The sequence below is a fragment of the Hyla sarda genome, chromosome 4 (assembly GCF_029499605.1).
Source record: "Hyla sarda isolate aHylSar1 chromosome 4, aHylSar1.hap1, whole genome shotgun sequence".
Taxonomy (NCBI): domain Eukaryota; kingdom Metazoa; phylum Chordata; class Amphibia; order Anura; family Hylidae; genus Hyla; species Hyla sarda.
The window spans coordinates 413,660,301-413,683,402 of NC_079192.1; the positions used below are offsets into that span (position 1 = coordinate 413,660,301).

Sequence of the window (23,102 nt, forward strand, 5' to 3'; positions counted from 1 at the left end):
GCGTTGAGGGTCCCTTTAACTGTTGTAAGTGGAGTTTTTAAAAAGTTACAAACGTTTTTGAAAATTATACACAAGTTTTCAGAGATTTTTTTCCTAATGGCCTGCAGTAAGCGTAGGTGGCCAAAAGGGGTCACTGCTAGTAATTTAGCAGATTGCACCCTATAAACTTCTAATTAAATATACCACACTATGGTTCTTAGCCCCAGGACTTGTTAGAACAGAGAACGCAGAGTAACTATAAATGCCGGACCTCTAATTCCCCACCAGGTACTGGCAAATGTTTCACAGTCAATGGCCCCAGGGGGGAACTGACATTTCGAGTGTCTGTCACTGAACTAATCCCATTCACTACGCTGGGTGTCTGTACACATGGAAAATAGAAATTAAAGGGAATGCACGTGGAGACTTGCAGGTGACATAGACGCCAAGACGAGGCGTGAAATACAGTGGAGACCAGGTAGCTGTGTTTTCCACTCTGACGGCAAAGACAGAACAATGAAGAGTCCCTTTAGGTCTATAACAACAAAAACAGCGATACAGTGGTCCCCCGACATACGATCATTTCAACATACGATGCTTCTGTGTGTCGGGGCCATTGCATGAATGGTTATAGCCATTTAATGTGCCCCGCTGATTGATACTTACATGTCCGCGCCACTCCGGCACTTCATTTCTCCACTTCTCTGCTGCCGCTGCCCTGTACAGTCGCTCTCTGTCGCCGTCATGTCGCCCTCTAGGGGCAGCGTGAGCGGCGACGTAATGATACGGCATCGGAGGAGCGGCAAACTGACGGACCAGAAGGGCGGGGACACGTGAGTATAATCTATGAATCCTGAATCCCTCAACATACAATGGTTTCAACAAACGATGGTTCCATGGAACCAATTACCATCGTATGTTGAAGGACCACTGTATTAGCAAAAATTATCAACATAGACTCATCCTGACCACGACTGCCACATCCATAGATATATTTTGCTATTATGTCGTATAACAAGTAGCAGGTTATATATGGCTACTTCTTTAGACACCCATAATGCCTTACACTCAACAGCAGCAAAGTTTTATAGTCTTGTAAAAATGCATAAGTAGTGACTCAGTTATCTTGAGGCTATATCTTATTTCTTCTCTACAGGGTTATCCCTCGGAGTATCCACTTATTTTTTACCAACATTTACTGAAACCTTTCCAAAAAGGCCACCACTTGGAGGAGACCACCCCCTTACCCAGACCAGATTTTCATTTCCACACTCGTCATGCATTCTTTGAGAAGACCAATTGTACGTGGTCATCTCAAAGAGGTTTTACTGTATATCCTTGGGCGGGGGGCAGCAATTTTTTGGATGGCTTCCCCTTCTATATACCAAAATGTACTGGACTCCATTGTCCATGTGGTTATTATAAGGTCAGATATAGCCGAGAGAGTAATGGAGACATTGGTCTACACTAGGGCCACCTGAATAGTAAAGATCATCATCTCTAGAGATTCTCCTTCCATTCAAGGATACAGACCAGGGTCCCAAGATTTGGACCCCCAACCCTTTGAATTATAAGTGACCAATGTTTTGAAAACGGTCCTTGTTCAGATGCCCAGTACAAGAGACCAATGCAAAAGGCTGGTGCTTGGAACAACAATGGAGATGTTCTGGAGGTTCCCGCGAGTTCCTCGGTTGGTTGACATACCTTCCTGAGTTACCTAAACAGCATAGCCCCTAGTGCGACACCAACTGCGCACCTCCCATTTATGTCAATAGGAGTTACATAGATTGTGTAACATGGCTGGTTTCAGCTTTAGAACCATCTCCACTGGCCACAAACAAATTGGAGGGGGTTGGGTAACCATCTTTTTTCTTTGTGGGCAAATCCCTTTAATTATGGACTGGTTTTTGTGCACATTATTATTGACTTTTTTCATAATGTAATTCATTTACCTGTTTTTCGAATTTGTCACGCATGTATGTGTGTGTGCAACTGTATATAAGTGTGCATTAGTGTGTGCTTGTATATGTGAGTGTGTATGTGTGTGCACGCTTATGCACTTGAGGAAGCGCTGTGAAAGCGTGAAACAGTCTGTCCCGGTTTTGTCCCCCGTCTCCACCACTGTACCCACCTGCCTGAATAAAGCTACGTTGTATGGTGAGTGCTGTCCTGTCTTCTGTATTAGTAAACACATACACACACCCACACAAACACTTACACATGCAAACAATTATATACGCATGTGTGCAATCATATATACATGCAAACACACACTCAAACACTGTCTGACATATACACTGCTAAAAGCTTCGGATATACTTCTCACAGACAGCTGTATAGGTATACGGTGAATCTTAGGGCCGTTTTACATGGGCTGCAGACAACACGCCCCAATCTTGTCTGTCACTGAACTTGGGGCCATCACATGGCTGAATCGATAATCCGGCCCTTTAAATAAAGGGCTAACAAGACAATAGATCCAGCCGTCATTCTGTCATTCCAGTCCCCACCCATTATGACATAAACAGCGCAGCTCATGAGGTCATACCACTTCAACTCCCATTAAAGGGGTTCTCTGGTGGAAAACTTTTTTTTTTTTTTTTTTTAATGAACTGATGCCAGAAAGTTAAACAGATTTGTAAATTACTTCTATTAAAAAAAATCTTTATCCTTCCAGTACTTATAAGCAGCTGTATGCTCCAGAGGAAATTCTTTGCACTTTAAATTTATTTTTTGTCTTGCCCACAGTGCTCTCTGCTGACACCTCTGTCTGTGTCAGGAACTGTCCAGAGCAGTATAGGTTTGCTATGGGGATTTTCTCCTGCTCTGGACAGTTCCTGATACGGTCATCAGGTGTCAGTAGAGAGCACTGTGGACAAGACAAAAAAAAATGAAACTCAAAAAGAAAAAGAATTTCCTCTGTAGCATACAGCTGCTAAAAGGTACTGGAAGGATAAAGATTTTTTAATAGTAGTAATTTACAAATCTGTTTAACTTTCTGGATTTAAAAAAAAATAAAAATAATAATAAAAAAAGTTTTCCACCGGAGTACCCCTTTAAAGCCAATAAGGGTTACCTGACCACCTTGGATGGCCACAAATAGGCTGTAGGGGGCTGGGAAACCAATATTACTAGATGGGAACACTTCTTTAAAATCTAGGCAGGGGATACTGGGTTAAGACGACATGATATTGGGAGGGAATGTTTCACATGGAAGGAAACAAATACCTAAAAAATACCTGATTTGGTTATTTAAAAAAAGAGTAAAAGATGACAAGTGTAGGAAAAATCTGGATAAGATCAAAAACATTAAAACCTTGATCTGACCGCAAGATATAAGCTAAATGAAGACGTGACGGGTTATCCCGAGACAGTTCAAGGACTGGTAGTTCCAGAATGATAACACTCTCCCCCAAAGCCCCCCAGGCCTGGTAAAGGTATAGCAGCATCTGGCAGCCATTAGTGATCAGCTCCATCATATAACTAACATCTTTACTTGCTTTGGCTGTTTTTCGACTTTCTTCCCATCCTCCACCAGAAACGGAGACTCAAAAAAGACTGAAGAAGTTTACGAGAAGGAAAATACAGATGTCTAGGCTAAACTGTCCATCGGGGAAGGGGGGGAGGGAGTTAAGAGGAGAAGAAGAGTCAACGTTGAGGGAGAGATTCTACCGGGAGAATTTACACCTCAGGTTGCTTTTTTGGACTCTTTGTCACAGTCTACCTCAGGAACTGGCCACAGCAGGAACGGTTGAGGGCTTCAAAAGAGGGGCTTAGATACATTCTTAGAACAAAATAAAAAAGTGTATGCAGAATAATCACAACCCCTCCCCTTCAGCTCCTTGGTTCAACTTGATGGACATGTGTCTTTTTTGGACTATACTAACTATATGATATTGGGGTAAAGAAGCTTCAGGCATTTTAAGTTTTAACACCCGATCCTTTTGTTCTTGGGGAGATAAGTGGCTGCTAGGGGTGTCCGGCAGTGGATTCCTTTCCTCTCCCCACAGTGTGCATGTACAGTGAAACCTCTTCAAAAGACCACCTATTGGAGAAGACCACCCTTTTACCGTGACCACATTTTCTGTGACAGATTTTCAGTTTTGTTGGTTTTTTACGCATCTTTGAGAAAATCAACTCCCTAAAAGGCCACTTTTTTGGTCAATTTTGCTCGGTCATCTCTAAGAGGTTTCACTGTACATTGGGGGATTCGGAGGAATAGTTGTTGGTGCCTTCGGTCCACAACTGTTGAAGGTGTATGGCCAATTACGGAGCTGTTTCTTAGGGTGCACGCACACCACGTTTTTGCTATACAGTTCTTGTATACGGTTTCAAGTAAAAAAAAACGTGCAGAACCATATAGAAAACCGTACGCATTGACTTAACATTGTAAACAGTATGTCAAACACATCATCCGGTTTAGTCTGCTTTGCGTCTTATACGGTTTTGTCCCTTTTTTTACCTGTACCCAAAACCGTAGTCTACCACGTTTTTTGGTCCAGGTGAAAAACCGTATACGTTTTATTTATTTATTTATTTTTTTAACATGGGAGTCAATGGGAACTGTACGTGCGTATGGTTCCATCCGGCTTTGCACAGTTTGTTTTTGTGGAATTTCAATCAAACAAGTAAAACTTTATTCAAAATGGAGTAAAAAGTTAAAAACGTATACGTTTTTTTTCTTAAAAAAACGGATGCAACCATACATCCTTTTTCAAACCGTATACGGGTTGAAATTTGTATACACGTTTTTAGACAGTTTAGTCCGGTTTTGGAGGAATCCGTTTTTCATCAAAAACCCCATACGGGAACTGTATTGCAAAAACGTGGTGTGAATGCAGCCTTAGTAAAAGCCAAGACCACAAATAAGCAAGCAAATACAACAATAAGAATGGCAAATTTAAAGCTTTACTCCGATGCTGGTTTGGCGGCAGGAACACGGTTTAATTCTCCCGGCAACTTCGTACCCCAAAATTTGCCTAGAATCCATAATCCAATCGCTGTAGTCTCGGGCTACGAAAGTTGCTGGGAGATTTAAACAGAGATCCTGCCAATGCCTCATCGGAGTTCCACTTTAAAAAAGATATGCATGCGAAGACGTTCCCCCGGTACAATCCGTATAATGCTTTGTCTTGAGACTTAAAGGGGTACTCTGCTGCTCAGCGTTTGGAACAAACTGTTCCGAACGCTGGAGACGGGAGGTCGAGACATCATAGCCCCGCCCCCTCATGACGTCACTCCCCGCCCCCTCAATGCAATGACATGATGCCCCGCCTCCTCAATGCAAGTCTATGGGAGGGGGCGTGACTGCCGCCACGTCCCCTCCCATAGACTTGCATTGAGGGGGCGGGGCATTATGTCATGAGGGGGCGGGGCTATGACATCACGAGCTCCTGGCTCCAGCGCTTGTTCCAAACGCTGAGCAGCGGAGTACCCCTTTAAGGAAGCCAAAACAGATTATAGTAAGATGACTGGTCAATAAGGGGGTTCTCCCTACGGTCTCTTCTGCACATGACCCTATAGTAAACCATTGCTGTCATAGCCTCGCCCCCCATGACATGATGCCCCGCCCCCTCAATGCAAGTCTATGGGAGGGGGCGTGACGGCCGTCACGCCCCCTCCCATAGACTTGCATTGAGGGGGCGGGGCATGACTTCACAAAGGGCGGGGCTATGACGTCACGACCTCCCGGCTCCAGTGTTCGGAACAGTATGTTCTAAACGCTGAGCAGTGGAGTACCCCTTTAAATATTGTCCACCATCCAGCTTTTTCCAGAAACAGAACTTTTAAAAAATCAACTTTTATTAAAGGGGGCGACTCCTCTACGCAAGTCATATATACTCGAAAAGGAAAGCAAAGAAATTCTGCAACTCGGAGTTTCTCTCAATGACTCTTTGTTGTCTGAATTGCCCATTTACAGTAGCCCAGTCCCATATGTGAGGGAGCCGGGCACCCGCAGAACACTGGTTGTGCTGTGAGGGGACAACGGGGTCTTTGATAGTGGTGCAAAGAAAAGTGGAAACCAACGCAGCAGATCTGCTCTGACTGGTCACCATTTTTAGTTTTAGTTTTTTTTTGTGTTTTTTTTTTTTTTAATTCACAGAGATGTCTCCTTCCTCACTGATGGGCAACAACTATTAATGGCAACTTTTAAAAGCTGAAAAGGACTTTAGGAGACAACCCCTTAAAGGGGTACTCCAGTGAAAAACTTTTTTTTTTTTATTTAAATCAACTGGTGCCAGAAAGTTAAACAGATTTGTAAATTACTTTCATTAAAAAATCTTAATCCTTCGTGTACTTATTAGCTGCTGAATACTACAGTGGAAATTCTTTTCCATTTGAAACACAGAGCTCTCTGCTGACATCACGAGCACAGTGCTCTCTGCTGACATCTCTGTCCATTTTAGGAACTGTCCAGAACAGCATATGTTTGCTATGGGGATTTCCTTTTACCCTGGACAGTTCCTAAAAATGGACATAGGTGTCAGCAGAGAGCACTGTGCTCGTGATTCAGCAGACAGCTCTGTGTTTCAAATGGAAAATAATTTCCACTGTAGTATTCAGCAGCTAATAAGTACAGGAAGGATTAGATTTTTAATCAAAGTAATTTACAAATCTGTTTAACTTTCTGGCACCAGTTGATTTAAAAAAATAAAAAATAAAAAAAAAATAGTTTTCCACCGGAGTACCCTTTTAATAAGTTGTCCACCAGCTTTCCACAGACCATGATCGGCATAACTCTGCGGTAAAGCTGTCGAATTGACCATTCAGGGTGTGTGGGAAGGGTTAAAGGGGTTTTCCTATCAACTGGCTCCAGCAAGTTAAACAGATTTGTAAATTACTTCTATTAAAAATTTTAAACCTTCCAATAATTATCAGCTGCTGAAGTTGAGTTGTTCTTTTCTGTCTGGCGACAGTGCTCTCTGCTGACATCTCTGCTTGTCTCGGGAACTGCACAGAGTAGAAGAGGTTTGCTATGGGGATTTGTTTCTACTCTGGACAGTTCCTGAGACACGTGTCATCAGAGAACACTTAGAAAAGAACAACTCAACTTCATCAGCTCATAAGTACTGAAGGGATTAAAGGGGTACTCCGGTGGAAAACTTTTTTTCTTTTTTAAATGAACTGGTGCCAGAAAGTTAAACAGATTTGTAAATTACTTCTATTAAAAAAAAACCTTTACCCTTCCAGTACTTTTTAGCAGCTGTATGCATAATTTCTTTTTTGTCTTGTCCACAGTGCTCTCTGCTTAAAGTACCCCTTTAAGATCTCTGCTTTCATTCAGTGAATGGGAACACAGGCTGGGTTCACACTACAGAATTTCTGTAAAGTTTTTTTTTTTTTTGCAGAATACATGGGGGACGGTAACAAAAACCCCAATGTGCCTCCACCTATTGCAAAACTACAACTCCCAGCATGCCCGGACAGCCAAAGGCTGTCCGGGCATGCTGGGAGTTGTAGTTTTGCAACAGCAGGGGGCATACTGGTTGGGAAACACTAGCCCAAATTCAAAAAGAAAATAATTTCTTCAGGTGTCAGCAGAGAGCACTGTGGACAGGACAAAAAAAGAAATTAAAAAAATAAAGATTTTCCTCTGTAGCAAACAGCTGCTAAAAAGTACTGGAAGGATTAAGATTTTTTAATAGAAGTCATTTACAAATCTGTTTAACTTTCTGGAACCAGTTGACATATTTGTAAATTACTTCTATTAAAAAATCTTAATCCTTCCAATACTTATTAGCTGCTGAATGCTACAGAGGAAATTCCTTTCTTTTTGGAACACTGATGACATCACGAGCACAGTGCTCTCTGCTGTCATCTCTGTCCATTTTAGCAACCATGCATAGCAGATGTATGCTAAGGGCAGCATGGTGGCTCAGTGGTAAGCACTGCTGCCTTGCAGTGCTGGGGACTTGGGTTCAAATCCTACTAAGGACAACAATAAATAAAGCGTTATTATTATTATTATTATTATAATAACGTCAGCAGAGAGCACTGTGGTCGTGATGTCATCAGTGAGCATTCCAAAAAGAAAATAATTTCCTCTGTAGCATTCAGGAGCTAATAAGTACAGGAAGGATTAAGATTTTTTTAATAGAAGTAATTTACAAATATGTTTAACTTTCTGCCACCAATTTATTTAAAAGAAAAAAAAAAAAGGTTTTCACCGGAGTACCCCTTTAATATAATGGTTGTTGTCATCCATGGCCGGAGAAGAACAACACAACCAGCCCCAGCTGACTATTCTCTGGGCCATTATTAACGCATTCCACTGAAATTTAGGAGGAACCAAACAAACGCAAAAAAAAAAGTGAAGGTTCCCACAATGGGAGAAGAAGGGAGGGGGAGGGGGGGGGGGTAATGTCCAGCCCATCCGTGAGTCAGATGGAAGGATTCTGGAGGAGCTGGGTCAGATTTTCCCGTGGAAGGATTGTGGGCCGCAGGAAATCTGAACGCTTATTAATATGGAATCTTTTCTTAAAGGGACAATACGTGTTTTGCAGCACGTTGGTGTTCTCTGGTATCAGCCATTTCAGGAGGGGGAAAAGAATGCATGTAATGTTCTTCAATGGGAAAGTCCATACAAGTCCCCAACTCTCCCTGGTTCCTGGAAAAGCTGAGTGACAAGTAAAAGGACCAGCATGTAGTTCTCCTGTATAGAAAAGTTGTTTAGCTACACCCATGTCCCTATATAGCCAGGCTGGCATGCCATTTGAGTGTTTGGGAAAGCTGGGTGGCGGTTGTAATAACCGTGGATTTCTGACCCTTTTTATCCACAGGGTTGGAGCGTGACCCTGAATGACCAGAAGTAGTAAAACAAGTACAGGTCAAACCAGTGGCCGCCAAATAAATACCTGTCTGGGCTGTAAATATTTTAGCCTGAGGGCAAGTGACCATCACAACAGGAGCCCCCCCCCCCCCCAAATATCCATAAACTGCGGAAATGTCTCCGTCCTAGGGTAAGCTGTGATTCCCGGCAGTCTGCAGCTGGAAAGTCACTTGAGGTAAAAGAAGGGGGAGAGGAATGTGGAGGAGTCCTGAAATATAGAAAGCATCCCGGACCTGGAGAAGAAGGCGCCACAGCAACCAATCAGATCGCCCCTCTCACTGCCCAAATAGTGCAGAAAAGATGGAAGCTGAAATCTGATTGGTTGCTATGGGCGACTGCGCTACTCAACGCTCTCTCTTCTCTATGTTACTGCAGTGGTCTTCACTTATAGGAGCCGCCGCGGACAACATGTAGGGGTCTGTATTCATATAGGGGGTCCGGGGTCTGTATTCATATAGGGGGTCCGTATTCATATAGGGAGGTCGGGGGGTCTGTATTCATATAGGGAGGTCCGGGGTCTGTATTCATATAGGGGGGTCCGGGGTCTGTATTCATATAGGGGGTCCGGGGTCTGTATTCATATAGGGAGGTCCGGGGTCTGTATTCATATAGGGAGGTCCGGGGTCTGTATTCATATAGGGGGGTCCGGGGTCTGTATTCATATAGGGGGTCCGGGGTCTGTATTCATATAGGGGGTCCGGGGTCTGTATTCATATAGGGGGTCCGGGGGTCTGTATTCATATAGGGGGTCCGGGGTCTGTATTCATATAGGGGGTCCGTATTCATATAGGGGGTCCGGGGTCTGTATTCACATAGGGGGGTCCGGGGTCTGTATTCATATAAGGAGGTCTGGGGGTCTGTATTCATATAGGGAGGTCGGGGGTCTGTATTCATATAGGGAGGTCCGGGGTCTGTATTCATATAGGGGGTTTGGGGTCTGTATTCATGTAGGGGGGTCTGTATTCATATAAGGAGGTCTGGGGGTCTGTATTCATATAGGGAGGTCGGGGGTCTGTATTCATATAGGGGGTCCGGGGTCTGTATACATATAGGGAGGTCCGAGGGTCTGTATTCATATAGGGGGTCCGGGGTCTGTATTCATATAGGGAGGTCCGGGGTCTGTATTCATATAGGGAGGTCCGGGGTCTGTATTCCTATAGGGGGGTCCGGGGTCTGTATTCCTATAGGGAGGTCCGGGTCTGTATTCCTATAGGGAGGTCCGGGGTCTGTATTCATATAGGGAGGTCCGGGGTCTGTATTCATATAGGGGGTCCGGGGTCTGTATTCATATAGGGAGGTCCGGGGTCTGTATTCATATAGGGGGTTTGAATTCATATAGGGAGGTCCGGGGTCTGTATTCATATAGGGAGGTCCAGGGTCTGTATTCATATAGGGAGGTCGGGGGTCTGTATTCATATAGGGGGGTCTGGGGGTCTGTATTCCTATAGGGAGGTCCGGGTCTGTATTCATATAGGGAGGTCCGGGGTCTGTATTCCTATAGGGAGGTCCGGGGTCTGTATTCCTATAGGGAGGTCCGGGGTCTGTATTCCTATAGGGAGGTCCAGGGTCTGTATTCATATAGGGAGGTCGGGGGTCTGTATTCCTATAGGGGGTCCGGGGTCTGTATTCATATAGGGAGGTCCGGGGTCTGTATTCCTATAGGGAGGTCCGGGGTCTGTACTCCTATAGGGAGGTCCGGGGTCTGTACTCCTATAGGGAGGTCCGGGGTCTGTATTCCTATAGGGAGGTCCGGGGTCTGTATTCATATAGGGGGGTCTGTATTCCTATAGGGAGGTCCGGGGTCTGTATTCATATAGGGAGGTCCGGGGTCTGTATTCCTATAGGGAGGTCCGGGGTCTGTACTCCTATAGGGAGGTCCGGGGTCTGTATTCCTATAGGGAGGTCCGGGGTCTGTATTCATATAGGGGGGTCTGTATTCCTATAGGGAGGTCCGGGGTCTGTATTCATATAGGGAGGTCCGGGGTCTGTATTCCTATAGGGAGGTCTGGGGTCTGTATTCCTATAGGGAGGTCTGGGGTCTGTATTCATATAGAGGGGTCCGGGGTCTGTATTCATATAGGGAGGTCCGGGGGTCTGTATTCATATAGGGAGGTCTGGGGTCTGTATTCATATAGGGAGGTCTGGGGTCTGTATTCATTTTGGGGGGCCTGGGATCTGCGTGCGTTTAAGGGGATCTGGTCGGGGTGTTGTATTTGTTCAGGGGGGTCTAGACATTAATCTGTTTTTAATCTTGCAGGGTCCCAGGATAAGTAGTCATTAAGTGGGGCCCGGGACCAGAATGCCCCTTTCACCGGCCTCCGGGACCTGCACCCCCTTTCACCGGCCTCCGGGACCTGCACCCCCTTCTGCAGGGTCTAGGGTCTGCATTGGTATAGGGGGTTGGGTCTGCAGTCTATAATTAGGGGTCCGGGCATTTGTATTAGTTTAGTTAGTCTGATCTGGGGTCTGCACTAGTTTCGGGGCTCGTCAGATCATACATGGCGGCCATACTGGTTGTCACCCAGCTTTCCTTGAATAAAACAGCAGTTTAACAAGTTGACCGACAAGAATCACTGCCGTCTTGTATTTAGGGGGTGGGGGGTAATTCTTCTCTCCTGTTATGGGGGCACCAGCACGTTGCAGAGCGCACATTTCGGTTTCGCCATATCATGATAACAATACATCCATCTCTTCGGCGGCGGAGCAGGCGGCGGGTGTGAAGGGCCCCTTTGTCCGTTATTCTCCCCCTTCCCCCACAGGCAGATTCTATGCGGAGATATATATTTAGCTATGTTATTATAAGGCTCTTGTTCCGCCTGGCACCAGCTCGGCAGACGCTCTCATAACTGCACCGCTCCTTGTGGTTGTGGCGAAAGTAACCAGCAATTAAATAGTCATTCTTCTTGTCAAGATAAAAAAAAAAAAAAATGTAAATAAAATATAATTGTAGGCGGCATTTAGCACTTCTAAGGGGTCATCCATTTTTATTTTTTTTTTATTGAAAGGGGTATTCCAGGAAAAAAACTTTATATATATCAACTGCCTCCAGAAAGTTAAACAGATTTGTAAATTACTTCTATTAAAAAATCTTAATCCTTCCAATACTTATGAGCTTCTGAAGTTAAGGTTGTTCTTTTCTGTCTAAATCCTCTCTGATGACACCTGTCTCGGGAACCGCCCAGTTTAGAAGAGGTTTGCTATGGGGATTTGCTTCTAAACTGGGCATGTCCTGAGACACGTGTCACTTAGACAGAAAAGAACAACCTTAAAAGGGTACTCCGGTGAAAAACATTTTTTTTTTTTTTTTTTAAATCAACTGGTGCCAGAAAGTTAAACAGATTTGTAAATTACTTCTATTAAAAAATCTTAATCCTTCTTGTACTTATTAGCTGCTGAATATTACAGAGGAAATTCTTTTCTTTTTGGAATGCTCTCTGATGACATCACAAGCACAGTTCTCTCTGCTGATGTTATTATAATAATAATAATAAGGCTTTATTTATTGTTGTCCTTAGTGGGATTTGAACCCAAGTCCCCAGCATTGCAGGGCAGCAGTGCTAACCACTGAGCCACCATGCTGCCCTGAGCATACATTTACTATGCAGAAAGATGACAGCAGAGAGAACTGTGCTCGTGATGTCATCAGTGTTCCAAAAAAGAAAGGAATTTCCTCTGTAGCATTCAGCAGCTTATAAGTACTGGAAGGATTAAGATTTTTTTTATAGAAGTTATTTACAAATATGTTTAACTTTCTGCCACCAGTTGATTTAAAAGAAAAAAGGTTTTCACCGGAGTACCCCTTTAACTTCAGAAGCTCATAAGTACTGAAAGGATTAAGATTTTTTAATAGAAGTAATTTACAAATCTGTTTAACTTTCTGGAGCCAGTTGATATATAAAAAAGAAAAAAAAAGTTTTTACCTGGATAACCCCTTTAAATTGCAGAAGTTTCTATGATATACATCAGTGTTTCCCAACCAGGGTGCCTCCAGCTGTTGCCAAACTACAACCTCCAGCATGCCTGGACAGCCAAAGGCTGTCCAGGCATGCTGGGAGTTGTAGTTTGGCAACAGCTGGAGGCATCCTGGTTGGGAAACACTGATATACATAGTGCCAGGCCATAGACGTCTAGTGATATTTAGAGATCTGCAGGCGGAAGCCTTCCCTAGATCAGATTTCAAAGGGTCGGCAACACAACAGAGGCCCACCGGCCCATCCAGCCCTGTCCCCCAGATGTGAAGCTCTATGATCAGTGGTTATGATGATCAGTCAACCGCGGGCCCAGGGCTGCGGGACGCTTGTTTAAAAAAAATAAAATAAAAATTATATATATTACCAGACGAAACCATATTGTTAAGTCAACCGCAGCAGCTTTGGCGTATGTCGCCTAAATCTAGCCCTCGTAAGCGGCGCCAGGCAGCTACTGACTCTACTCTTTTTGTTAAAGGGGTACTCCCCTGGAAAACATTTTTTTTTATTTTATTTTTTTTAAATCAACTGGTGCCAGAAAGTTAAACAGATTTGTAAATTACTTCTATAAAAAAAAATCTGAATCCTTCCAGTACTTATCAGCTGCTGTATGTTCCACAGGAAGTTCTTTTATAGGGGTTATCCAGGAGAAAACTTTTTTTTTTGCTTCAACTGGCTCCAGAAAGTTAAACAGATTTGTAAATGACTTCTATTAAAAAATCTTAATCCTTTCAGAACTTATGAGCTGCTGAAGTTGAGTTGTTCTTTTCTGTCTAAGTGCTCTCTGATGACACCTGTCTCGGGAACTGTCAAGAGTAGAAGCAAATACCCATAGCAAACCTCTTCTACTCTGTGCAGTTCCCGAGACAGACAGAGGTGTCAGCAGAGAGCACTGTTGCCAGACAGAAAAGAACAACTCAACTTCAGCAGCTGACAATTATTGGAAGGATTAAGATTTTTTAATAGAAGTAATTTACAAATCTGTTTAACTTTCTGGAGCCAGTTGACATATATATATATAAAAATGTTTTTCCCTGGAATACCCCTTTAAGTCGTGGGGAATGTAAGGCAAAACTACAACCCCCAGCATGCCTTCAAAAAGCAGTCTGGGAGTTGTAGTCCTGGTTGCAGGCCTCAGTCCTAATCCCGGTATTTTATAATAACAAGTGTATGGTGTGCGATTATAATACAAGACACTACAATGGCGCGATCCCTCGCGGCCGGGGGCTCCGGGTATAAGAACGATCCTTTCCAGACAGTCTGAACCGGGGCCAAGACTTTAGTCAGTCTACATGTGAGAGGTGGATACGAAAAGGCGAAAGAAAGCAAATACATACCGTATATACTGCAAACGTGATATTAAAGGGGTACTCCGCTGCTCAGCATTTGGAACAAACGCTGGAGCTTGTGACGTCATAGCCACGGCCCTTCATGATGTCACGACCCGCCCCCTCAATGCAAGTCTATGGGAAGGGGCGTGACAATGCATGTGAACAGGGGCTTGCGGAAACCCCATTCACTTACATTGGATTTGGACTCTCATCGGATTTTGGCGCAAATTCAGACACCGAAATCCGCACCAATCTTATAAAGTAGGTGAAAATGTGTTTAGTTTTTTTTGGCCTTTTTTCGGTCAAGAAAGTGTAACCGTGTACAGTGAAAAGTTTCGCAACTTTTTGAATCTACTTGTTAAGATCTCTGCTTTCAGTCAGTGAATGGGAACACTAAGGCTGGGTTCACACCACCGAATTTCCGCCGCCAAAGGTATGGTTATTTTTTCGTCAGAATACATGGGGGGGGGGGGGGGGGGGAAGGCAGCCGCCACCGCGCGCCCCGACCGTAGAATTGCATTGAGAAGGCGTGGTGTGGAGTCACCAGAAGCGTGGCCGTGACGCCACGACCCGCACCCAGCATTCGTAAACAAAATGTTCCGAAACGCTGGGGTAGGAGTACAGGGGTCAAGTCCTGGGTAAAAAAAAAGTGTGGGAACTCATCCAGGATTTCCACTTAAAGGGGTACTAGACATCTTATACCCTATCTGCTGCTGGGGACCACCATGTCTGGGGTGCCGCAGCCGAGATCCCGGGGGTCCCCAGCAGCAGTGGGACCCCTGCGATCAGACATCTTATCCCCTATACTTTGGATAGGGGATAAGATGTCTAGGGGAGGAGTACCCCTTTGAGGGCTGGTCCTGCAGGACTCCTGCTAATAGGAACTGCGTTCCTGCTGTGGAAAAAGTGCAGGAACTCCGTTCCCATGAGTTCCTGCAGGACTTGAGCCCTGGTGGAGTACCCATCTAAGTGGACACGGTCACGAAAAAAAAAAAAAAAACTTTTTATAGGTCGTACAGACATTTTTTATTAAATTTTTTTTTATTTTTTTTTTTTTTTTTAAGTGCGCACTTAGCACATTGTCTCACGGCTCTGTCACATGACCTGGACGGCCCAATAACCTAAGTTTATGGGGCCGTCTAGGTCCCCTAGACACAGGGCAGGGAGACCCAGACCAAAAAATAAATAAAAAATTATGACATGTCCCTAATTTATTTCAGTGACAGGTACACTTTAAAGGGGTACTCCGCTGCTCAGCGTTTGGAACAAACTGTCCCAAACGCTGGAGCCGGCGCCAGGAGCTCGTGACGTCATAGCCCCGCCCCCTCATTAAGTCACACCCGCCCCCTCAATGTAAGTCTATGGGAGGGGGCGTGACAACCGTCACGCCCCCTCCCATAGACTTGCATTGAGGGGGCGGGGTGTGACGTCATGAGGGGGCGGGGCTATTACATAACGAGCTCCCGGCTCCAGCGTTCGGTACAGTTTGTTCCAAACGCCGAACAGCAGAGTACCCCTTTAAAAGGCGGGGATGTATGGAAGTCCAGAGTAGGCCGGATGCAACAAGCTGGACCCACAACTACCGGGAAGCGGGTGTGACTACAGGATCCGACTACACAGGGTTTGTTTGTAGTCTGTTACCATGGAGACACAGATCTGCAAAGCAGCTGCATACAGAGCTGTAGCACAAGTGTAATTTGTGACGACTAACTGCTAAAAACCGGGGGGCGCTATTACCCAGTTCTGATAATTGCATTTATTATAAAGGGGTACTCCGGTGGAAAAAAAAAATTTTTTAATCAACTAATGCCAGAAAGTTAAACAGATTTGTAAATGACTTCTATTAAAAAATCTTTACCCTTCCAATACTTTTTAGCAGCTGTATGCTACAGAGGAAATTATTTTCTTTTTGAATTTGGGCTAGTGTTTCCCCAAACAGTATGCCCCCTGCTGTTGCAAAACTACAACTCCCAGCATGCCCGGACAGCCGAAGGCTGTCCGGGCATGCTAGGAGTTGTAGTTTTGCAACAGCAGGGGGCACATTGGGGTTTTTGTTACCGTCCCCCATGTATTCTGCCAAAAAAAAAAACTTTACGGAAATTCCGTAGTGTGAACCCGGCCTGTGTTCCCATTCACTGACTGAAAGCAGAGATCTTAAAGGGGTACTCCGGTGGGAAACATTTTTTTAATTTATTTATTTATTTTTTATGAACTTTTGCCAGAAAGGTAAACAGATTTGTAAAAGACTTCTATTAAAAAAAAAATCTTAATCCTTCCAGTACTTTTTAGCAGCTGTATGCTACAGAGGAAATTATTTTCTTTTTGAATTTCTTTTTTTTTTTGTCTTGTCCACAGTGCTCTCTGCTGACACCTGATGCCCCTATCAGGAACTGTCCAGAGCAGGAGAAGAAAATCCCCCATAGCAAACCTATGCTGCTCTGGACAGTTCCTGACACGGACAGAGGTGTCAGCAGAGAGCACTATGGACAAGACAAAAAAAAAAAGAAATTCAAAAAGAAAAGAATTTCCTCTGTAGCATACAGCTGCTAAAAAGTACTGGAAGGGTAAAGATTTTTTTTAATAGAAGTCATTTACAAATCTGTTTAACTTTCTGGCACCAGTTGATTTAAAAATAATAATAATAATAATAATAATAATAATGTTTTCCACCGGAGTACCCCTTTAACTGTGGGTGACTGCACGGGTAATGAAGGCCAATGGGGAACTGGGACCCCCAGAATTTATGGGGTCCCAGAGGCTGAACTAGCACTAATCATCATAAGTAACTCCAGTGACTTATGCCTATGGTCTTACATACATCATACAATAGAGCGGCCCTCTGGCTGTTGCAAAACTACAAGTCCCAGCATGCCCGGACAGATAATGGCCAAAGGTTTGGCACCTAGGGCATATAGTCACATGGTCACATCTGCATATGCTAATGATATAGGGGGCGCAGTCTGTGTAACACAAACAAGGGATTAACTGGAAAGGTCAACGTTTTACCTCTGAGCAGATGGGCCGACCTGTTCAGTAAATCCTGTTTAGCAAACAGTCCTCGGCCCCGATGTTTATACATTTAAAGGGGTATTCCAGGAAAAAACTTTTTTTTTTTTATATATATATATCAACTGGCTCCAGAAAGTTAAACAGATTTGTAAATTACTTCTATTAAAAAAATCTTAATCCTTTCAGTACTTATGAGCTTCTGAAGTTGAGTTGTTCTTTTCTGTCTAAGTGCTCTCTGATGACACGTGACTCGGGAACCGCCCAGTTTAGAAGAGGTTTGCTATGGGGATTTGCTTCTAAACTGGGCGCTTCCCGAGACAGGTGTCATCAGAGAGGACTTAGACAGAAAAGAACAACTCAACTTCAGAAGCTCATAAGTACTGAAAGGATTAAGATTTTTTATTAGAAGTGATTTACAAATCTGTTTAATTTTATGGAGCAAGTTGATATATATAAAAAAGTTTTTTTCCTGGATAACCCATTTAATGTGTATTTAGGGCCTTAAAGGGGCACTGTACTACACTGGAAAACATTTCCTTTTAAATCAACCGGTGCCAGAAAGTTAAACAGATTTGTAAATTACTTCTATTAAAAAATCTTAATCCTTCCAGTACTTATCAGCAGCTGTATGCTTGACAGGAAGTTCTTTTCTTTTTGAATTTCCTTTCTGTCTGACCACAGTGCTCTATGCTGACACCTCTGTCTATGTTAGGAACTGTCCAGAGTACAAGCAAATCCCCATAGAAAACCTCTACTGCTCTGGACATTTCCAAAAATGGACAGAGGTGTCAGCAGAAAACACTGTGGTCAGACAGAAAGGAAATTCAAAAAGAAAAGAACTTCCTCAGAAGCATGTAGCAGCTGATAAGTACTGGAAGGATTAATATTTTTTTTTTAATAGAAGTAATTTACAAATCTGTTTAACTTTCTGGCACCAGTTTATTTAAAAAAAATGTTTTGCAGTGGAGTACCCCTTTAAATAGAAACCTCCTCTCCAGGTCCCACTCTGCATCCTAATGCGAAAGCTGACAACCTGCACAATCCAGCCCCAATATTGTAAATCCACCCCCCCCCCACACCCCTGAGCTGTCACTATTTTGCTGCATTTGGGGTCATCTACAATGTCTTTTTGTTAGAGGGTCCCACATAAATAAGCTGAAGACCCCAAGCGATCAGCTGTAGAAGAATCTGCAAGTGTTTACTTCCCCAACAGCGCTCCCGCAGGAGAAATGGGGCATTACAACACTGTATAATGAAATCAATGGTTTGTCTGTGTAATACAGGATATGTGGAAGTCCTCCAGAGAGACGCTCTTTATATCTGCTCTTAAAGGGGTACTCCGCTCAAAAACTTTTTATTTTTTTTATTTTTATTTTTTAAATCAACTGGTGCCATAATGTTAAAATGATTTGTAAATTACTTCTATTTTAAAATCTTAACCCTTCCTGTTCTTAGCTGCTGTATGCTCCACAGGATGTTCTCTTCTTTATGAATTTCTTTTCTGTCTGACCACAGTGCTCTCTGCTGACACCTCAGGTTTGCTATGGGGATTTGCTCCTGCTCTTGACAATTCCTGAGACAGACAGAAGTGTTAGCACTGTGGTCAGACAGAAAGGAATTTTAAAAAGAAAATAACTTCCTGTGTAGCATACAGCAGCTGATAAATACTGGGAGGAGGATTAAGATTTTTAAATAGAAGAAATTTACAAATCTTCTTAGTGTTCTGGCACCATTTGATTTAAAAAAATAAAAAATAAAATGTTTTTAGGGGAGTACCCCTTTAACAAAAAGAGTGGAGTCAGTAGCTGCCTGGTGCCGCTTATCTTGAGCTAAAGTAGTGAGAAAAAAAAATAGTTTTTCACCAGAGTACCCCTTTAAAAAGGGTTTAAAAAGGGAAGAGAAAAACAGCGCCACACCTGTCCTCAAAGTTGTTTGTGGTATTACAACTCTGCTCCATTCACTTCGATGGGACTGAGCTGCAATACCGCACTGAACCTGAGGACAAGGGTGGCGCTGTTTTGGGAAGAAAACAACAGTTTTTCTAATCCTGAATGACCCCCTTTAACCCTTTAGGGTCCTGAAAGAAAGACCCCATCTATTACCTCAAAAATTCTCGGAGGACATGTTCACACAACGGGTAATACCCTAACCTGCCTCTAAGGGTGACCCTCCCCCAAGGATCTGCCCCATTGCCCCCAATGGTTCAAATCCATGCAAAAAATTTCCAATGCATATGAACAGTGGCTTGCGGAAACCCCATTTCACTTACATTGGATTTGGACTCTCATCAAATTTTAGTGCAAATTTCGGCACCAATTTCGGCACCAAAATCAGCACCAATATAGAGTAGGTGAAAATGTTTTTTTTTTTGGGTCTTATATCAAGAAAGTGTAACCATGTACAGTGAAACGTTCTGCAACTTTTTGAATCTACTTGTTAAAGGGGTACTCCAGTGAAAAAAAACATATATATATATACACTGGTGCCAGAAAGTTAAACAGATTTGTAAATTACTTCTATTTAAAAATCTTAATCCTTCCAGTACTTATTGGCAGCTGTATGTTACAGAGGAAATCCTTTTCTTTTTTAATTTCTTTTTGTCTCTCTGCTGACACCTCTGTCCGTGTCAGGAACTGTCCAGAGCAGCATAGGTTTGCTATGGGGATTTTCTCCTGCTCTGGACAGTTCCTGATACGGACAGAGGTGTCAGCAGAGAGCACTGTGGACAAGACAAAAAAAAAAAGAACAGAATTTCCTCTGTAGCACACAGCTGCTAAAAAGTACTGGAAGGATTAAGATTTTTTTAAAAATTAAGAAAAACAAAAAATAAATTCCACCGAAGTACCCCTTTAAGATCTCTGCTTTCAGTCAGTGAATGGGGACACAGGCCGGGTTCACACTATGGAATTTCCGGAAAGTTTGTTTATTTTTTTTGGGCAGAATAAATGGGGGACGGTAACAAAAACCCCAATGTGCCTCCAGCTGTTGCAAAACTACAACTCCCAGCATGCCCGGACAGCATGCTGGGAGTTGAAGTTTTGCACCAGTAGGGGGCATACTGGTTGGGAAACGCTAGCCCTGGGCCTGATACATTGTAAACTACCAGTACAGTAAAGAGGATTGTTCAGAATGGATACACAGTAGCGAAACCGCAGCTGTGCGAAATGTCAGGTCTGTTCTGGATGTACAGCTACAGCAAAGTCTACCCTGACATTTTAACTCCTCACATGCCAGGAAAAATGTCAACGGAACGTAAAAAGTTGAAAGCTACCTGACCGGTCACTGACAGCAAGCAGAGGTATCGGAACACAATGTATATTCAGAAGTTACTGGAAAGTCCTGAGAAACTGTAGACGTCAAAACACAATGGAACGCAAGTATCAGAGTCAGCCGGGGTTGCTAGGTTACGGGCTGTTGTCAAGGTGCGCAACAAATTTACGACCCCCTCCGTTTCGCCATCGTTCCTTACTGCCCCCCCCCCCAAGACTCAAACTCTAACCACCTGTACAAGTCAAAATTTCCAGAGTTCCAAATTAAATTTTGTTGACAGAAATTAGAGACCACGGGTGCGCCAATAAATTACGGCGCCATTCACACCTTTAGCGGAGCTGCGCCTCGGAACAGGGGAGCACTAAACTGATCATCACCTTGCGAATAAAAAAATATATAATTACAAAAAAAATTTAAAAAAAAAAAGAAAAAAAAATTACAAATCTGAAATTTTCATTATTTTTCACATTAAATTTCGAATTAATAAATTTGCAAATATTCACATAATTAGGAACGAGTACAAGGGAGTGCGAATGGGATTGTCACTTTGAGGGCTGTGGAGAAAATCCAAAAACAAAATACGGGATAAACAAAATGAAAAAAAAATAAAATAAAATAAAAAAAGTACCGATAGAAATGAGAAATAAAAAAATGTATTTTGAATTATTTAAAACTGTGCAAAAATTCCCAAATCTAGGAATGAGTACAAGGGGGTGCAAATGAGAACATCACTTTGGGGGGGTCGGGAAAAAAATATATATATATATATATTTAAAAATAAATAAAAACTGTCAGAAATTTTAATTATTTAGAAAAAATAAATTTTTTAAAAATTCACCAAAAAAATAAATAAAATAAAAAAAGCTGCGAAAAAGTTAACAGTTTCAAGTGTCACATCCAGGAGCCCAGCTGCGCTCGTATTGTTGGCTCCCATCCAGGTGTGGAATCATAACATCTGCAGCAAAAAAATTTAAAGCGTGCCTGTCCCTTTAAGAAGTTGGAAAAACGGGACAAGACGGAGAATTTTTTCAAAAATCATTTCTAAAAATTTAGAATCTTCGATAAAAGGCGGCGATTACCTTGAACCCCACTATTCAAGGTGGTATAAAAAAAAATAAAAAATGTAAATAACTTTCTGGCCAATTTTTGTCATCTTACCGTATTGTACTTACCGTATTGTAGAGCGAGTCGCTCTCCGCCCCCTCGGACAGCTCGCTCAGTTTACGGTCCCATTGTATGACGGGGTCTCCGCTTTCCAGTATCTCCATGGTCGTCGCCAAGCGAAGGGTTAACGTCAATCAGGATCAGAATTTTTTGGGGGGATTTATGGAGGGGGAATTCTGCAGAGGATCAGCTGATCAGAGCAATTTAAAGGGACAGTACTGACTAATAAGTTAGTTTGTGGTAATGGAGGGGACTGGTGTACCTATATAGGGGCAGTGTTGCTATGGAGACAAGTGGCTTCTATCCAGTGTAAGGTCCAGTGGGAGGTCAGGGCAGTGAGAGTCAGTGCACAGCTGGGAGATTCTCCCTCCTCAAAGTCCAGGATCAGACTGACAGCCTCACTCACTCACACCCGCCTTCCTGAACACCAGACACGCCCCCGTCTCCGGTCTCCTCCAATCACCGTTCGCTATTCCCAATGGGAATTTGCATTCGGCCAATCAGCGAGCGCTCCTTGCCCCGAGGGAAAAAGCAGCTGTAGCTCCCAGGAATGTGGGCGGGGCTATCGCTGTTTGATTACTCCGCCAGCCAATCAGAGGGTTAAACACGCTTGCCGGGGTTTTGATTGACGGCCTGCGAGACCAATGAAGAAAGAACGGGAAGATGGCGCGTCCAGTGAGATAAGGACAAGAATATCTGATCAGCCAATCACAGAAGAGGCTCCGCCCACCCGTGAGTGCCCGGAGTCGTCTAGCTGATTCCGAGCTTTATTATAAGGCTTCTGCTTATATTATAGTGTTTTCCAAACAGCGTGTCTCCAGCTGTCCAGGCATGCTGGGAGTTGTAGTTTTGCGACAGCTGGAGGCACCTGGTTGGAAAACACTGCTATAATATCATTATTACAGCAGCACTTAGCGTTATGAGGAGCCCTAGTGTGTTATATTATATTATCCAACAGGTTATAGCTTTATAAGGAGCCCTAGTGTGTTATATTATATTATCAAACAGGTTATAGCGTTATGAGGAGCCCTAGTGTGTTATATTATATTATCAAACAGGTTATAGCGTTATAAGGAGCCCTAGTGTGTTATATTATATTATCCAACAGCTTATAGCGTTATAAGGAGCCCTAGTGTGTTATATTATATTATCCAACAGGTTATAGCTTTATAAGGAGCCCTAGTGTGTTATATTATATTATCCAACAGGTTATAGCGTTATAAGGAGCCCTAGTGTGTTATATTATATTATCCATCAGGTTATAGCGTTATGAGGAGCCCTAGTGTGTTATATTATCAGTGTGGTGTCCCGGTACCGTATTGCATACCATACCTTGTATGGTGGTCCCCAAAGTCAGAGTAACTACGCTCAGGTTGGGTCCCTCAGGTGGGACTGCCCCTAGTCGCCTCTCTTCTACTCTAATTTCATAATTTTTATATGTACATATATAATAATAACAATGTATATTTAATATAATGTATAGTACTTACCTTGTTAGCGTCGCAGGACCTTCGGTCATGTGACCATGTTAATTCCTCTATGGTATGGTAG

The 23,102-nt window shown here is 43.2% G+C and overlaps 1 protein-coding gene across 1 annotated transcript in view; it reads right to left on the minus strand.

The window, feature by feature from the left end:
* The window catches only part of CREB3L2 (cAMP responsive element binding protein 3 like 2), a 55,006-nt gene extending 32,975 nt beyond the window's left edge, over window positions 1-22,031 (minus strand). Inside the window, exon 1 of the mRNA XM_056569537.1 lies at window positions 21,560-22,031. Coding sequence (XP_056425512.1) covers window positions 21,560-21,655 — 96 coding nt within the window. The 5' untranslated portion in view covers window positions 21,656-22,031. The remainder of the gene's footprint in view (window positions 1-21,559) is intronic.
* Between the last annotated feature and the right edge of the window lie 1,071 nt (window positions 22,032-23,102).